Source organism: Lucilia sericata, unplaced genomic scaffold (assembly GCF_015586225.1).
Source record: "Lucilia sericata isolate MDLA Ls3-8-SP2 unplaced genomic scaffold, ASM1558622v1 Contig000645F_arrow, whole genome shotgun sequence".
Taxonomy (NCBI): Eukaryota; Metazoa; Arthropoda; class Insecta; order Diptera; family Calliphoridae; genus Lucilia; species Lucilia sericata.
This window is the reverse complement of record NW_023994651.1, coordinates 53,387-70,675: the sequence shown is the minus strand read 5'-3', so window position 1 is coordinate 70,675 and position 17,289 is coordinate 53,387. Positions and strand designations below refer to the sequence as shown.

At 31.4% G+C, this 17,289-nt stretch overlaps 2 protein-coding genes across 2 annotated transcripts in view; one reads left to right on the top strand and one right to left on the bottom strand.

Moving 5' to 3' along the window:
* The first annotated feature begins 1,155 nt into the window (after nucleotides 1-1,155).
* Nucleotides 1,156-2,853, top strand: LOC119607027. The gene is made up of 2 exons (XM_037960744.1): nucleotides 1,156-1,403; nucleotides 1,468-2,853. Exons 1-2 carry the CDS (start codon nucleotides 1,251-1,253, stop codon nucleotides 2,467-2,469), a joined length of 1,155 nt encoding a protein of 384 aa, XP_037816672.1. The 5' UTR covers nucleotides 1,156-1,250; the 3' UTR covers nucleotides 2,470-2,853.
* The window catches only part of LOC119607026, a 39,514-nt gene continuing 25,077 nt past the window's right edge, over nucleotides 2,853-17,289 (bottom strand). Inside the window, exons 2-6 of the mRNA XM_037960743.1 lie at nucleotides 7,993-8,100; nucleotides 7,502-7,700; nucleotides 7,209-7,387; nucleotides 6,972-7,134; nucleotides 2,853-6,179 (exon numbers count right to left, since the gene is read on the bottom strand). Of these exons, the coding sequence (XP_037816671.1) occupies nucleotides 5,029-6,179; nucleotides 6,972-7,134; nucleotides 7,209-7,387; nucleotides 7,502-7,700; nucleotides 7,993-8,100 (1,800 nt within the window). The 3' untranslated portion in view covers nucleotides 2,853-5,028. The remainder of the gene's footprint in view (nucleotides 6,180-6,971; nucleotides 7,135-7,208; nucleotides 7,388-7,501; nucleotides 7,701-7,992; nucleotides 8,101-17,289) is intronic.

Here is a 17,289-nt window from a genome sequence, read left to right as displayed (position 1 = left end):
GTCCCTATTCCGAAAATCACGCTGACGTAAATATTAATCTAATGATCAAAATCCATATTAGGGTTCTATAGTTGAAACGAAAAGTCGACTTTTTTCATTTAGTTAAAAGTCGACTTTTCGACTTCTCCACTTTTTGCATTTTATGAAAAGTCGATTTTCCGACTTTTTGACTTTTTTCATTTAATTAAAAGTCGATTTTTAGACTTTTCGATTATAAGTATTTTATAAATAGTCGACTTTTCAGCTTTTTTCGACTTTTCGAATTTTTCGACTTTTCGACTTTTTTCGACTTTTCGATTTTTTTACTATTTTTGACTTCTTTCGACTATTTTTTGACTTTTTTCGAGTTTTTCCGACTACTGTAGAGTTTTTGACTTTTTTTCCACTTTTTTAAGATTTTCGACTTTTTTGACTTGTTTCTACAATTTTCGAGTTTTCGACTTTTTCCGACTTTTCAACTTTTTACGACTTTCGACTTTCTTCGACTTTTTTCGACTTATCGACTTTCAGACTTTTCGACTTTTATTAACAAAGTCGACTTTTTTCACAGACCATAGTCGAGTTATAGACTTTTTGGAACAAAATAGTCGACTTCGACTTTTCGCCTTTTTTCGACAAAACGTCGATTGTTCGATTATTCGAAAGTCGATTTATAGAATCCTAATCCATATACATATGTATATGACCACTTCTGAAATTTGCTTTTTTACCACATATGATTTGATGGTGGGTATATAAGATTCGGCATAGCCGAATATAACACTTTGTTAATTATTTTAATCATAAAGAAATTACCGCCTAAATAGGAATAGTCTGCCTTTAGAGTTGCGAGTTTCATGTTTTCATATTAAAACTTTCATCCTCTTTGTGATCCCTTTAATTGATGTTGTTCTGGTTCTCATTAACCAACTGGACCTATTTCATTTTTTTTTTAAGAAAATCTTGACACTTATTTTTTATCCATCCCTGCATAATTTCTCATACAACTTTTGTGCCTGCTCTGTTTTGTTATAAACAATATATTTGCTTCCAAAATGCCACTTTTTGATCTCTCGGATTCCGTTTGTATTTAAAAAATCGTTGAAAATTTAAAAACTTACGTTTGTTTTTAAGCCGCCGCCGACATTTTTAGTGTAAATCGGCGTTAATATTTGTCGGCGCAGGGCTTTGCTGCTAACGCGCTAGAAATTTTGTTTCATTTTGTTTTCGAATTTTGTAAGAGTTTGTGTTTAATTTCGTGATTATTAAAAATGGGAGCGAAACAAACAAAAATCGAGGGCAGTTACCTACCCAGTACACCTGTTGCACCAGGTGCCAGTTCACGTATCATTAATATAAATGTTGAGGGAGAAAATAATAGCTTGGATCCAAGATCTCCAGCAGAGTGTCGTACACCAATCTATGTAAGTTTTGCAAACAATAAAATAAAAAACTAAATATTAATTTGTTATTGATTAAAAAAAATAGCTGCAAAATAAACGCATTGATACTAATTTACAACTGGCTCCAGCGGAGATGCCAGAACATGATCCTAATACAGATAATGCTTTGGATATACTGCGCAAACGTTTCTTTAAGGGCTTCACCTACAATCTCAATGATCCTCGATCGCCAAGCCTAAATCTTAATCGTACACCTTTGGTGTTTGAAGATACTTTAGAAAAATCCCTTACACTTGATGATACTTTCGCTGATCTTATGGTAGAACCTCGTTTACCTGAATGCGCAATTATAGACAAACAATCTGAGGATAAAACTGAAGAAAGATGTGTAGAAGATGTGGATATTGAAATGTCAGAAGAAAAGGTAATTGTAGATTTAGAAGCACCAACAAATACAAGTCCTCAGACTCCTATAATTCCGCAACAAGAATTCGATCCACGTTCTCCCTCAATTGGTGTAGAAAGAACACCAATTATTTTCACTGATGATGATGAAGTGGATGAAACAAATGAAGATGTTATGCTTGAGAATATATTGGCTACCTTAACGCTTAATTTAAATACCAGTGGCAATAGTAGTGTTGTGTCCCTGGCATCACAAACCAACAATGTTGATTTCAATGATACCAATGATTTGAACTCGGTAAACAAGCCCACGAACAAACATTTGGATCGTGTAAGAGCTGGCAAGAAGAGTTCACCAAAAGCCACACAACGTAAACCAAAGCGACGTCTATCGCGTCAACAAATTTATGAAGATCGGGAAAATCAAATACCCACAACACCTAAATTGAAATTTTCACAAATCGATAAAAACGATTCGTTAAAGGGTAAACGTACCCCTCTGAGCTGTGTGCGCAATCGTAATGGTCAGGCACGTTCCCGTTCGGTAGAATCTTCAGCTAAATCCTTTAAAACACGTTTAGCTCTTACCAGTTTCGATGATACTTTAAATCCTACTGATAACCATAAGGTGCCCAATTTGCGCATTATGCAGCAAGGTTCCCAAGATTCTTTAGAACTTTAATTGCTATTTTATTATATTGAAAATTTTATATACGCTATTTAGTTAAAGAAACATATTTTTTTTAATAAGTTAATATCTAATTTTTTCTGCTATTGTTTCATTATATTTTATGTATGTTTTTCATTTTGGCAAGATTTCCTACACCTACAGTTGTTGTAAAGTCTTGTTTTCTCATATGCCTTACTTTTTTTGAAGGGTTTAAACAATATAATATTGTTTTTGTGTTTTCTTTACTATAGAAAAATGCTATACAAATAAACAATTACTTTGATCATTTATTTTATATAATTTTTTTTTATTTTTTATTTTTTAGTTATACTTATATTTCTTATACATTATTTTCAATAATAATTTTGCAAGAAGTGGTATAGTTTACGCGGAAAGAAAAAGGCAGGATAAACACTTGTTTTCATATAATTAGGATTTAATGAAAAATTAAATATCTTAAGCATTAAGGCTCAGTATTTTATACCCACTTGGATGCTATTTATATGAACACTAGAGTTTATCTACATTATCGAGAATTTATGCACCATTTAATAATTTTTATTTATTTAATAATACAATACAGTTTATAATTCATTTTTTTAACATAATCGACATACATACATAAATAACAAAATAATAATATAATAATAATAATAATAAAATTTACATAAACTATACACATACATAACAGTTTTTGTTCGTTATTTATTTTTTATCTTTTGTTTGTTTATTATTTATTTAATTCAGTTAACAACTGCCTTCTTTTGTGGTTGTATTTATGCATATAAATAATTATAAATATATATTTTAATAATATAGATAAATAGATACATAGTACTTTCTACCATTCATTCATTTATATATTTCTGTTAACATTTTCTTTTTTTACGAATTTGTTTACTTTCATATTTGCAATTTCAATATCAGTTTGTTTTTTCGCTACATTTTTTTATGATTTTAAATATGTACTTAAATTATATTTGATTTTTTTTTTTAATTTCTATTGTATTAATGTAATTGGGAGAAGATCTGGTCATTTAAATTTGAAAAATAATTATTTATAATTTAAATTAAAGAAAAATCTAAGGCAGAGTTGTAGCTTATGAATTGAAATAAACAGCTGGAGTAAATTCGTGTTTGTGTTATGAGAATTGTTAGAAATTTGTTTAATAAAAACTTTTTGCTATGGATTGGCTTAAATTGTTTTTATTTGTTATGCTGATTTATTAAAAAAAACATAAGAGTTCAACTTTTTATTAACGCCTTACGACTAAAATAAAATGATTATTTACAATTAGAAAATATTTCTATAATTTAGCAAATGAAAATTTCATGATATTAATAGGAAGATTATAAGAATGTTATTGATCAAGATTGTTCGATAGAATAACTCGATTCTGCCTACAAACTGAAAGATTTTAGAAAGTTAACTTCTTAACCACATAGGAAAAATGAGTTTAGTCATGCATCCCTTTTGGGTAACACGATCTACATAACCGGCAACATTGACTACTCCTCTCCTAACAAGAACTTCACAGTGTCGATAGCGACTGACTCATTTCATTCAGTAAATAGATCGCTCAATATCTACACTGATTGACAATATGGCGAACTAGGGTCATTCGAATGTTCCAGGGAATAATATTGCTTACAAATGAAAGAAACTGAGTCAATTGTTGGTGTTCTACTATCCTGCTGTAAATTTCTAATTCAGCGGGAACTTTTCGGGAATGCTCAGTGTAGAAGGGTTTCCCTGAGCACCTGCTCAACTTCAAGACAGACACACTTAACTTCATCTCTTGACATGCCCTTTATAATTATAGATTAATCTTGTGGAAGTATCAAAACTTGAAACTTTGATGCAGAAAATTGCAAACTTCCTAATTACTTTGCTGGTTTTAAATAAAATCTAAAAAATAATGTCTTAATTAAAGCCCTAAATGTTAATGCCAAATTGTAAATGTTGTGTATGTTTGATGACCTTATAAATAATATTTCTATCTAAATTCGTATCTAATTAAATTCTGATATAAAAAGCACCTTTCCGAGATTAACAACAATTTAAGGTTTAATTTCGTTTTTCTTTTTGTATATAAATTAAATACCCCCAAAACTTTTTTAATAACTTTGCTTATCAACCCAAATTAATATTAGTACATAATAAGTTTCATGTTTATGTTTAGTATAACATTTTATCAAAAATTCTCTGAAGACCACTTTTCCAATAAAGCATTTCTTTTTTCTTTTGTTTTTGCTTTTTGACCAGACCTTTTTTTTTAAATTTGTATGTCATGGGAATAGGAATAATTAGTTCTACTTAATTAAACTATAAAATAAAATACATAAAAATTAATCATGAAAATTAAAACAATGATTGTTTAATACAATATGTTGAGGAGCATAACTCAGTTGCTATTTATCCCTTAATATTCTATACACATAGAGTGGATAATTTTTTTCTTATTTTTTGTCTTTTTGGCATTTCTCTAAAACACTGATAATACTTACAGCAAATAACTCTAACTCTTAGGTTTAATAGTTAACCAATTATGCATTCGTTTGTTCGTTCATTCACTGACCAAGCTTAGCTGGACTTAGCAAGAGTTCCGGCTCGTATTTACTGCCGGTAGTGGGTAGAGTGGTGGGCGTGGTAAATGATGTGGAGCCTATAAGACTGTTCGGCGAAAGTGTAGAAGAACTACCCGAATATGTGGAAGATAACATTGTTGTTGCGGGGAATTTTAAAGTTGTGCCGCTATAATTGCTTTCACTGCCAGTTGCTTTGGTATTTGGCACAGTTGTTGTTAGTGTATGACACAAAGTGTTGACATCCTGTACCACCTGGCCGGGTATAGTTTGCTGATGATGGGATGTGTTGCTATCGCATGTTGTTGTGCTGCTGAGTATAGAGGGAGCTGTTGAGGGTGCTGGAAGTGGTGCGGATGTAGAGGTTTTTACCAGACAAACACTGGGTGCCGAGGCTGGTAAGGCATAGGTAGAGGATGAGGCAGCAAGCACATGCATGGGCATACCCAGAGGACCACGTACCAGGCCTTCTGATCGTTCTGTATTACCGCGGGAAGAAATGGCAGCCGCCAGTGCAGCGGCATAAGTGCTAGCAGTATTTGTATTACTGCTGGTGGCGGCTGTTAAACCATTTGTCTGAGGCCTGGCAGTCAGTAAACTACTTTTCGCCATACTACTGGGTCCATGTATAGGCGGTATAAGACTGTTGTCGGCTTTGGAATAATTTAAAGACGAAATAGCTGCATCCATTGTAGTTGTTGCTGCTGATGTTGTTGTCGTTGGCAGAGGAGGTTGTGGCGATGAAAGCATTTCGTTGGTGATTTTAGGATTTCTAATAAACATCAATGATGTTTCCATTTCCTGCCGCTGGTTACTATCATTCTGTTGTCCCAGCAAATGTACCGAAGTTGTTGTTGGTTGATGAACAGCAGTACGTTGACGTGATAGTTTATTATTGTTGTTGTTGTTGCTGAAACCACTACTCGCACTCACTACTACTGAGCAGTCTTTCGCCTCTTCCTCCTCCACCTCTGTCTCTTTTAAAGGTGCTTTAAAAACGGCAGTATTAGTAGTTGTTAATTCTTTATCAATAGCTGCTTTAGGGCTTGAATTTGCTTTTTGCTCTTGGGACATGTCCATGGCGGACAATGTTTCTAAGGGTTTCTTATTGTCGTTGGTGGCTTCATTTGCATCAGCTTTGTGGAATTTGCAACAAAATTAAGTGAAATATTAGTAAGATTGGTCATTTCCGAAAAATTTTTCTACACTCGGATCTATAGAAGAGTTACTAGACTGATTTTTAAACGTGTCTAGCTATGTTTATAGTCTTATTAATAGTCGAGTCAATCTGTAGACGAGTTTAAACTCTAACCTATAGACCGTTAATATCTGTCTATAATCTGATCTATGAATTAATCTATATTTTGATCTATAGCCGAGTCTATAGTCCGATTTATAAACGAGTCTATAGTTTGATCTTTAGTCGCGTCAATTGGTAGATCTATTAAAGAGTTTATAGTCTGATCTATAGAGAAATGTACAGTATGATCTATAAACAAGTCTACAGAATGATCTATAGACGAATCTATAGAATACATGTAGATCTATAGACGAGTCTATATATTGATCTATAGTTTATATAATTATCTATAGTTCAGTCTATGGACGAGTCATAGAATGATCTATAGAGCCTATATACTGATATATAGAAAGATCTGTAGGCTAATCTATTGAATGATTTATAGACAAGTCTATAGACTTATTTTTAGACAACCATATAGTGTAATATATATTAAAATCTATAGTCTGATAGATGATCTTTAGACTTATTTTTAGACAACCATATAGTGTAATATATATTAAAATCTATAGTCTGATAGATGATCTTTAGACGAGTCGTAGTCTAGTTTGAGTCATACTTTTGATAAGCAATCAGTTAACATTAGTTTGAAATAATTGTGTCATATTTAAAAATAGCTGCAATTTACCATTAACATTTTCCGGTTCTTTGATTATGGGAACAATGCGATTCGTCATGGGTTTCTGTTCATTTTGCATAAACAATGAGGTGGTGGCGATTTGTCTCAAAGCTTCCATGCCCTCATTAAGCATTTTGCTATTCGATCTTTTGTGTGTAATGGGATATCTTGGCTTTAAGATAAAAATAAAAAAAAGAAACAAAATGGAATTAAAGCTAACTAAATTAAAAGAAGTCCACATTTTACCTGTTGTCCAGGACCTCGAGCTATCGAAACTCGTTTACTTTCTCCTCTCAGTAGTGAAGTGGTGTGATCGGCATCGATCTTGTTGCCATTTTTCTTACGCGCATTCTTCTTCGTTGATATACAATGGGAGGGACATATGCAAAATAATATTCGTAACATACAGCATATGAATCCAAGGCCTGCTCACACGATCGCAAGGAAATCAACAACAATAATTTATAATATTTTTTTAAAAATATTTGCCTTGAGCATAAGAAATAGATTAAAGTGTTTTTATTTGTTTGTTTCGTTACCTATAAGTGATGGCCCAATTAGACGCAATTCCACTGTTTTGAAGCCTTTCTCACCAGTACCTACAAATGCTATAACTAAACCAAGTGCTATTGTTCCCAGACCAACATATAAAAAAGCATTTGCAAAAGTGCTTGGACCACGCAGAACTCCCAAAAAGTCCTCATCATCCGAAGAACCGCCCAAGGAGGCATCTTGTATCTGTTAAATATTTTATCAAACATTTGTTTTTTTTAAGTTCAGGGGCTTGTTTTAAAGTTTTATTTAAGCAGTTTTAAAATTAAAAGCCTTTAGTGGCTGAAACATTTGAAAGGGAGTTTGTTTTCTTTTCTCAAATTTTTTAAAAGCCTTAAAAGCCAACAGCAATTATAAAATTATCCCTAAACATAAGTATATTAAAGCTTGAGCTGCAAGATTTTGTTTTTGATCATTAATATTTAGTGATTTTTATTACTTGCTCTCATAGGTAGTTTTATGCCATATGAACACTTACTCTATTTCTTTTTACCCAACGCCGGTGACAAGCTGCCGCTTGTTGTTGACTTTCTTGGACACTGCAACGACGTCCACGTTCCAACCAGGCAGCTCTTCCCTGGGCACACTAATAACACCACGCGAATGACAAAAGACAAAAATTTATTATTATTTAAATACCCACTTATTGTTATTGTTGTTTTATTTAATTTGTTTATTATAAATATGTTTTTGTTTGTATTTAAAACATCCAATAAATTACACAAAACGAAAAATTTAAGAAACATTAAGAAAAAATAGTAAGTTTATTGATAAATACTATGTACACGTAAATACATACATACTTAACATAAAATTTAAAAATTTCTAAAAGACACATCCATACGCACGTAGACAACTTTAGTCTACATTCTCGAGTCTATTTTCTGGTCTGTAATCTAATCTATAGCCTAGTATATAGTCTAGTCTATAATCTAGTCTAGTCTATAGTCTAGTCTATAGTCTAGTCTATAGTCTAGTCTATAGTCTAGTCTATAGTCTAGTCTATAGTCTAGTCTATAGTCTAGTCTATAGTCTAGTCTATAGTCTAGTCTATAGTCTAGTCTAGTCTAGTCTAGTCTAGTCTAGTCTAAAGTCTAGTCTATACTCTAGTCTATAGTCTAGTCTATACTCTAGTCTATAGTCTAGTCTATAGTCTAGTCTATAGTCTAGTCTATAGTCTAGTCTATAGTCTAGTCTATAGTCTAGTCTATAGTCTAGTCTATAGTCTAGTCTATAGTCTAGTCTATAGTCTAGTCTATAGTCTAGTCTATAGTCTAGTCTATAGTCTAGTCTATAGTCTAGTCTATAGTCTAGTCTATAGTCTAGTCTATAGTCTAGTCTATAGTCTAGTCTATAGTCTAGTCTATAGTCTAGTCTATAGTCTAGTCTATAGTCTAGTCTATAGTCTAGTCTATAGTCTAGTCTATAGTCTAGTCTATAGTCTAGTCTATAGTCTAGTCTATAGTCTAGTCTATAGTCTATAGTCTAGCCTATAGTCTAGTCTATAGTCTAGTCTATAGTCTAGTCTATAGTCTAGTCTATAGTCTAGTCTATAGTCTAGTCTATAGTCTAGTCTATAGTCTAGTCTATAGTCTAGTCTATAGTCTAGTCTATAGTCTAGTCTATAGTCTAGTCTATAGTCTAGTCTATAGTCTAGTCTAGTCTATAGTCTAGTCTATAGTCTAGTCTATAGTCTAGTCTATAGTCTAGTCTATAGTCTAGTCTATAGTCTAGTCTATAGTCTAGTCTATAGTCTAGTCTAATCTAGTCTATAGTCTAGTCTATAGTCTAGTCAATGGTCTAGTTTATAGTTTAGTGTATAGTCTTATATAGTTTAGTGTATAGGCTAGTCTGTAGAATAATCTGTAGTGTAGTCTATAGTCTAGCCTATAGTCTAGTCTATAGTCTAGCCTATAGTCTAGCCTATAGTCTAGTCTATAGTCTATCCTAAAGTCTAGTCTATAGTCTAGTCTATAGTCTAGTCTATAGACTAGTCTATAGTCTAGTCTATAGTCTAGTCTATAGTCTAGTCTACAGACTAGTCTATAGTTTAGACTATAGTGTATTCTATAGTCTTGTCTAAAGTCCAGTATGTAGTCTAGTCTATAGTAGTACTAGCAGGATTGTAGTTTCTATAGTCAAATCTTTAGTCTAGTGCATAGTCCAGTATATAGTCTAGTCTATAGTCTAGTCTAGTCCATAGACTGGTCTATAGTCTTGTCCATAGGCTGGACTTGATTATATAGTCCGGGGTAAAGTCTTTAGTCTGTACTATGGTCCATAATATGGAGTATAGTCTTTATAGCCAGGACTATAGTTTATAGTCTGGACTGTGGTCTGTTGTATGAACTGTAGTTTGTAGTATGACTAATAGTCTATATTCTCGACTATAATTTAGACCACAGTCTATCATGTACTTATGTATGTGTCTCTGCTAATAATTGATCAAAATAATAAAATAATTTTAATTTATCAATAAAAATTCAAGAAAAAAGTAAATTAAATAAAAACAAACTAAATATATTTATTATATATATGTATATATATAGTATAGTACGATTATGTAATAGTTATATATTTTAAATACATATAAAAAGATATGAATATTTATTTACATAGACACTTATAATTTAATAAGCAAGTGTTTTAAGTGTTTATTTTTTTTGGAAAGTATTTTTTTGTAGTTACAAATGCAATTCACCATTATGCCGAAAAATATAAAATAAAATCATGCTTTCTTAAAAAAAATACTGTTCATGCCAAAAGCATATACATATAACTATATAAATATTATGTATATTAAATATTTATTATGTACATTATTTTATATTATTATGTAAATGAAAGTATGTGTTTAAATGTTTGGAAGAAAAATGCATGTATGTAGTTTTTTGTATTTACACATGATTTGGTATAGGTACCATCTTGAAAATGACAAAAAAAAGAGAGAAAAAAGATAAAATTATAATAAAAAACCTATAGTACGTTTTACAAAGATTTTATGTAAATGATTTGCTGAATATTTGCTTTATTTTTGAAAATTTAAAACCCACAATTCCTAAGATTATAGTCTATTGTAAAGTGTTTTTCTTTTATTATTATTGAACAATAAAGGATTTAAATTTTTATAAAGTCATGAATTTTTTAAGAGATTTTTGTCTTTATTTTAAAGGCCGATATTAATTAAAATTACTAAGTAGTCGATTTTATAGAACATCAAAGAAATATTTATCCTTTGTTTAATAGAATAAAATATAACCTCGATTTTTAATAATAAAAGAATAATTTATATTAAAAAGAAATTGCATTATGGAGTGTTTGTAACACCTAGACGTATGATTAATGATAAATAGAAATATTGAGTATAGGCTATTGACTAATTGAAAAAATCGATTTTTCTCTTTACAGTATACAATACTACATATGTATAGTCCATATTCTAGTCTATAGTCTAGTATATAGCTTAGTATATAGTCTAATCTATAGTCTATAATCTATTTGTAGTCTAGTCTGTAGTCTAGTCTATAGTCTAGTCTATAGTCTAGTCTATAGTCTAGTCTATAGTCTAGTCTATAGTCTAGTCTATCTATAGTCTAGTCTATAGTCTAGTCTATAGTCTAGTCTATAGTCTAGTCTATAGTCTAGTCTATAGTCTAGTCTATAGTCTAGTCTATAGTCTAGTCTATAGTCTAGTCTATAGTCTAGTCTATAGTCTAGTCTATAGTCTAGTCTATAGTCTAGTCTATAGTCTAGTCTATAGTCTAGTCTATAGTCTAGTCTATAGTCTAGTCTATAGTCTAGTCTATAGTCTAGTCTATAGTCTAGTCTATAGTCTAGTCTATAGTCTAGTCTATAGTCTAGTCTATAGTCTAGTCTATAGTCTAGTCTATAGTCTAGTCTATAGTCTAGTCTATAGTCTAGTCTATAGTCTAGTCTATAGTCTAGTCTATAGTCTAGTCTATAGTCTAGTCTATAGTCTAGTCTATAGTCTAGTCTATAGTCTAGTCTATAGTCTAGTCTATAGTCTAGTCTATAGTCTAGTCTATAGTCTAGTCTATAGTCTAGTCTATAGTCTAGTCTATAGTCTAGTCTCTCGACTATAATCTATTCTCGACTATAGTCTAGTCCGTAGTCTGGGATATAGTCTAGTCCATAGCCTGGACTACAGTATAGTTCATAGTCTAGTATATAGGCAATTCATAGTTGGCCTTTATATTGCAAAAAAAAAACAAAAAATACAAGGCAAAGAGAATGTATCGATTTGTTTTGTTTCGCTTTGTACTTGTAAAATGAACAATCGCCAATGACAAAATAAATCATAAAATGATAGTTGCATGGTTAGATGATTTTCTGTGATTGTAAATAATAGTAAGTTAGTCAGTCTGTCAGTCAGACGAGATTTGACCTTTGTTTTGATTTCAACAAACAACAATATTGATTGTAAGTATTTGCATACAGAGAAAACACTACAAGTTATTGTCAGTTCTTGAGTACTAGCGACAAGAGCATTTACTAATACATAAAAAACAACAAAAAAGTGGAAAATCTCAAATCTCTGCAACAAAAGACTGCATCATACCAGATGATGACGATGATGTACTCATATATGAGACATCAAGATTGTTTGACGTTCGTATCAAGATTTCTATTTTATTTATGTATGTAAATTTACATTTGTTTGTATGAATTTGATTATACGTATACTACCTACCATGCATCAACATGTCTATGCATGCACCAACATCCGTTGTCTGAATGATGATGCACTTTTTAGGATTTATATTTATTTGTTATATTTTTGAGCTTTTGTTGCACAACTGAAATAAGGCCGTAAGAACTGGATTTATTAAACGAAATACAGTGACAGGCAAAAGTTATCAAAATGTTTGTCTTTGAAAATATGAAAAAGAAAACATTTGTAGATTGTTTAAGAAATAGAGCCTTAAAAAAAATTATAGACTTTTTGTAATTATTCCATATTTTTATGCAACACATTTTTCAGTTTCACTGTATCCTACACTCATTTTAATACTGTGCAGATGCACATATTCAATATGATCTTGAAAATCCTGAGAATTCAAGTCTAGAACACTTGTAATTAAAATAAGAAAATATAAAGGCGCTATTAAAATGGAAAATTATATTTTTTTTTATTAATTTTGTAATATTTAAGATGCGAACTGAATATCTTTTATAATTATCTTTAATAAGAAAATCTTAATTAAGAAAACATTTATTTTAAATGAATACAGCATGATAAACGTGTTCCCTAGAAATGTATTTCTAATGACTGTATAAAACAATTTAAAGAAGTTTGTTTAATATTTATCTCAAACATGCTTATGAATATAAATAAATACACATAAAAAACATTTAAATACTTGTTGCAACAACCATTTTATTATTTAAACGAAATAAAACACACATTTGTCATGTAAATAGAAGTTTGTATTTAATATGGAGTTCTTTATAATAAAGACATTATTACTTAAATTATGCATGCAACGACAATAATAAAATAATGAAATGTTGAAAAAAAGGGGACAAAACAAAATTGTGTCAATTTTGGAGTCAATTATGGCTGCTTCAATGTATACATTTGATATAAGATTTTTAGTCAAAAATACAAGATATGGTTACAGGTTAACACCACGAAAGTGAACATTTTTAAAACAATATTAAATGTTAATGAATACTTTTAATTTAGTAATTTTATTCGGTAACGTTATCTTATTGTTGTCAACAATATTAGTTACGAGGTGTTAAAATGTAATCATCGACAAGGTTTTGTCAGAATTAGTTAACAGTGTAAAACAGTAAACTAATTAATTTCCCATAAAGTTTTAAATAATTTTAAACTGCCAAAAAATTTTCTTAAATAACTACACCCAATACTCCATACATGAAGGACAGCTACTTAATACAAATGGTTAGAATTAGAACCTCTTCCTAAGCAAAAAGAAATCAATAATGGAACAGGCTTTGAGTCAGTCTTATTTCCCTCTAAAACTGGTATTTTTCGTTAATAATAATCAAAAGAGACCTGTTAACACTTCATACAAATCGGTTTGTTTTTCACCTACAAAAAATTTATGGAACTGGTACTTTTTCGATTCAAATATCTGTTCATATGTATCTATTACAGATTTCTAACTTTTTTCTGAAAATACAAATTTCAAATATAATTCATTTAAATTGGTTCTAGAACTATTCCAAAATTAGTAAGGATCGCACAACAGACCCCTTAGTGGCCTAGGTGTATTTCTTCGGATTTGATGTAATAATATACATCCTCCTATCAACATTGGCATTTGTATTCTTAAACTTTTAATTATCATTTAGAAATTTCCGTTCTAGTTCAGTTTTAGTTCAGTTCTAGTTTCAGTTCTAGTTCAGTTTTAGTTCAGTTCTGGTTCAGTTCTAGTTCAGTTCTAGTTCAGTTCTAGTTCAGTTCTAGTTCAGTTCTAGTTCAGTTCTAGTTCAGTTCTAGTTCAGTTCTAGTTCAGTTCTAGTTCAGTTCTAGTTCAGTTCTAGTTCAGTTCTAGTTCATTTCTAGTTCATTTCTAGTTCAGTTCTAGTTCAGTTCTAGTTCAGTTCTAGTTCAGTTCTAGTTCAGTTCTAGTTCAGTTCTAGTTCAGTTCTAGTTCAGTTCTAGTTCAGTTCTAGTTCAGTTCTAGTTCAGTTCTAGTTCAGTTCTAGTTCAGTTCTAGTTCAGTTCTAGTTCAGTTCTAGTTCAGTTCTAGTTCAGTTCTAGTTCAGTTCTAGTTCAGTTCTAGTTCAGTCTAGTTCAGTTCTAGTTCAGTTCTAGTTCAGTTCTAGTTCAGTTCTAGTTCAGTTCTAGTTCAGTTCTAGTTCAGTTCTAGTTCAGTTCTAGTTCATTTCTAGTTCAGTTCTAGTTCAGTTCTAGTTCAGTTCTAGTTCAGTTCTAGTTCAGTTCTAGTTCAGTTCTAGTTCAGTTCTAGTTCAGTTCTAGTTCAGTTCTAGTTCAGTTCTAGTTCAGTTCTAGTTCAGTTCTAGTTCAGTTCTAGTTCAGTTCTAGTTCAGTTCTAGTTCAGTTCTAGTTCAGTTCTAGTTCAGTTCTAGTTCAGTTCTAGTTCAGTTCTAGTTCAGTTCTAGTTCAGTTCTAGTTCAGTTCTAGTTCAGTTCTAGTTCAGTTCTAGTTCAGTTCTAGTTCTAGTTCAGTTCTAGTTCAGTTCTAGTTCAGTTCTAGTTCAGTTCTAGTTCAGTTCTAGTTCAGTTCTAGTTCAGTTCTAGTTCAGTTCTAGTTCAGTTCTAGTTCAGTTCTAGTTCAGTTCTAGTTCAGTTCTAGTTCAGTTCTAGTTCAGTTCTAGTTCAGTTCTAGTTCAGTTCTAGTTCAGTTCTAGTTCAGTTCTAGTTAGTTCTAGTTCAGTTCTAGTTCAGTTCTCAGTTTAGTCAGTTCTAGTTCAGTTCTAGTTCAGTTCTAGTTCAGTTCTAGTTCAGTTCTAGTTCAGTTCTAGTTCAGTTCTAGTGTCAGTTCTAGTTCAGTTCTAGTTCAGTTCTAGTTCAGTCTAGTTCAGTTCTAGTTCAGTTCTAGTTCAGTTCTAGTTCAGTTCTAGTTCAGTTCTAGTTCAGTTTCTAGTTCAGTTCTAGTTCAGTTCTAGTTCAGTTCTAGTTCATTCTAGTTCATTCTAGTTCAGTTCTAGTTCAAGTTCTAGTTCAGTTCTAGTTCAGTCTAGTTCAGTTCTAGTTCAGTTTCTAGTTCAGTTCTAGTTCAGTTCTAGTTCAGTTCTAGTTCAGTTCTAGTTCAGTTCTAGTTCAGTTCTAGTTCAGTTCTAGTTCAGTTCTAGTTCAGTTCTAGTTCAGTTCTAGTTCAGTTCTAGTTCAGTTCTAGTTCAGTTCTAGTTCAGTTCTAGTTCGTTCTAGTTCAGTTCTAGTTCAGTTCTAGTTCAGTTCTAGTTCAGTTCAGTTTCAGTCTAGTTCAGTTCTAGTTCAGTTCTAGTTCAGTTCTAGTTCAGTTCTAGTTCAGTTCTAGTTCAGTTCTAGTTCAGTTCAGTTCTAGTTCAGTTCTAGTTCAGTTCTAGTTCAGTTTTCTAGTTCAGTTCTAGTTCAGTTCTAGTTCAGTTCTAGTTCAGTTTCTAGTTCAGTTCTAGTTCAGTTCTAGTTCAGTTCTAGTTCAGTTCTAGTTCAGTTCTAGTCAGTCTAGTTCAGTTCTAGTTCAGTTCTAGTTCAGTTCTAGTTCAGTTCTAGTTCAGTTCTAGTTCAGTTCTGTTCAGTTTCTAGTTCAGTTCTAGTTCAGTTCTAGTTCAGTTCTAGTTCAGTTCTAGTTCAGTTCTAGTTCAGTTCTAGTCAGTTCTAGTTAAGTTCTAGTTCAGTTCTAGTTCAGTTCTAGTTCAGTTCTAGTTCAGTTCTAGTTCAGTTCTAGTTCAGTTCTAGTTCAGTTCTAGTTCAGTCTAGTTCAGTTCTAGTTCAGTTCTAGTTCAGTTCTAGTTCAGTTCTAGTTCAGTTCTAGTCAGTTCTAGTTCAGTTCTAGTCAGTTCTAGTTCAGTTCTAGTTCAGTTCTAGTTCAGTTCTAGTCAGTTCTAGTTCAGTTCTAGTTCAGTTCTAGTTCAGTTCTAGTTCAGTTCTAGTTCAGTTCTAGTTCAGTTCTAGTTCAGTTCTAGTTCAGTTCTAGTTCAGTTCTAGTTCAGTTCTAGTTCAGTTCTAGTTCAGTTCTAGTTCAGTTCTAGTTCAGTTCTAGTTCAGTTCTAGTTCAGTTCTAGTTCAGTTCTAGTTCAGTTCTAGTTCAGTTCTAGTTCAGTTCAGCTCTACTTCAGTTCAGCTCTACTTCAGTTCTAGTTCAGTTCTAGTTCAGTTCAGCTCTACTTCAGTTCTAGTTCAGTTCTAGTTCTAGTTCAGTTCTAGTTCAGTTCAGTTCTATTTCTGTTCTAGTTCAGGTTTAGGCTCTTTGGATTTGTTCAATTTAGTTTATTGGAAACATCTGAAATATATTTGAAAATGTGTAAGAAAATATCAATATTTTTCCTCGAAAAATGTTTTGTTTAAATAGAGTAAAATACAACTGTTGTCAAAGTTTAACGAATTTTAAGCATTGGCAGGCAGCCAGGAAACGACCTATACTAACCGAGTTTTTGGGAAAAAAGTGTGCGTTTTTTTTAGCCCTTTTTAGCCCACCACTAAAAAAATCCATCTACAACTGTATAAGAAAAGACTCCTCCCATTTATTTATGTTGGAACATTATTAGGAAGGTGTTTAAAGGTTTGAAACCAATATTTCTATTTATTATTAATATTCCAATTAGGCTAATTCCATATATAAAACGTTCGTTTTGAATTATATTCCACCCACATTTTCTTATTTATACATTTTTACTAAAATTAATATTTTTGACAACATTAATTATTTAGATCAGTTTATACAAATATTACATACATATATGTATATTTATGTAAAGCTGTAAGTTTTTTAAGGTACATATTTTACCCAGCATGCAGAACACTTGCAAAATGACAAAGTTGTTAGTTCGAACTTAATTTTCAATAATTTAGCTTTAATACGGATCTTGCATTAAGGTTAGATAAATCTATCAGACATAGAAGAGACCGAAGTGTTTTATAAAGGATTCATCTAGTTTGTTTTGATTTTGAAATTCAGTGAAATCGGATTATAAATATTGGATCCTAATAAAGCATAGATTATTCGAAGAAGTACTTCTACTCATATGAAATCATCACTAATCAGTCATATATTATAGAATTTTCGAAATGTACAAAGTTGGTCCTTAAATGTCTGAAAAATAATAAAAATAATGGCTTC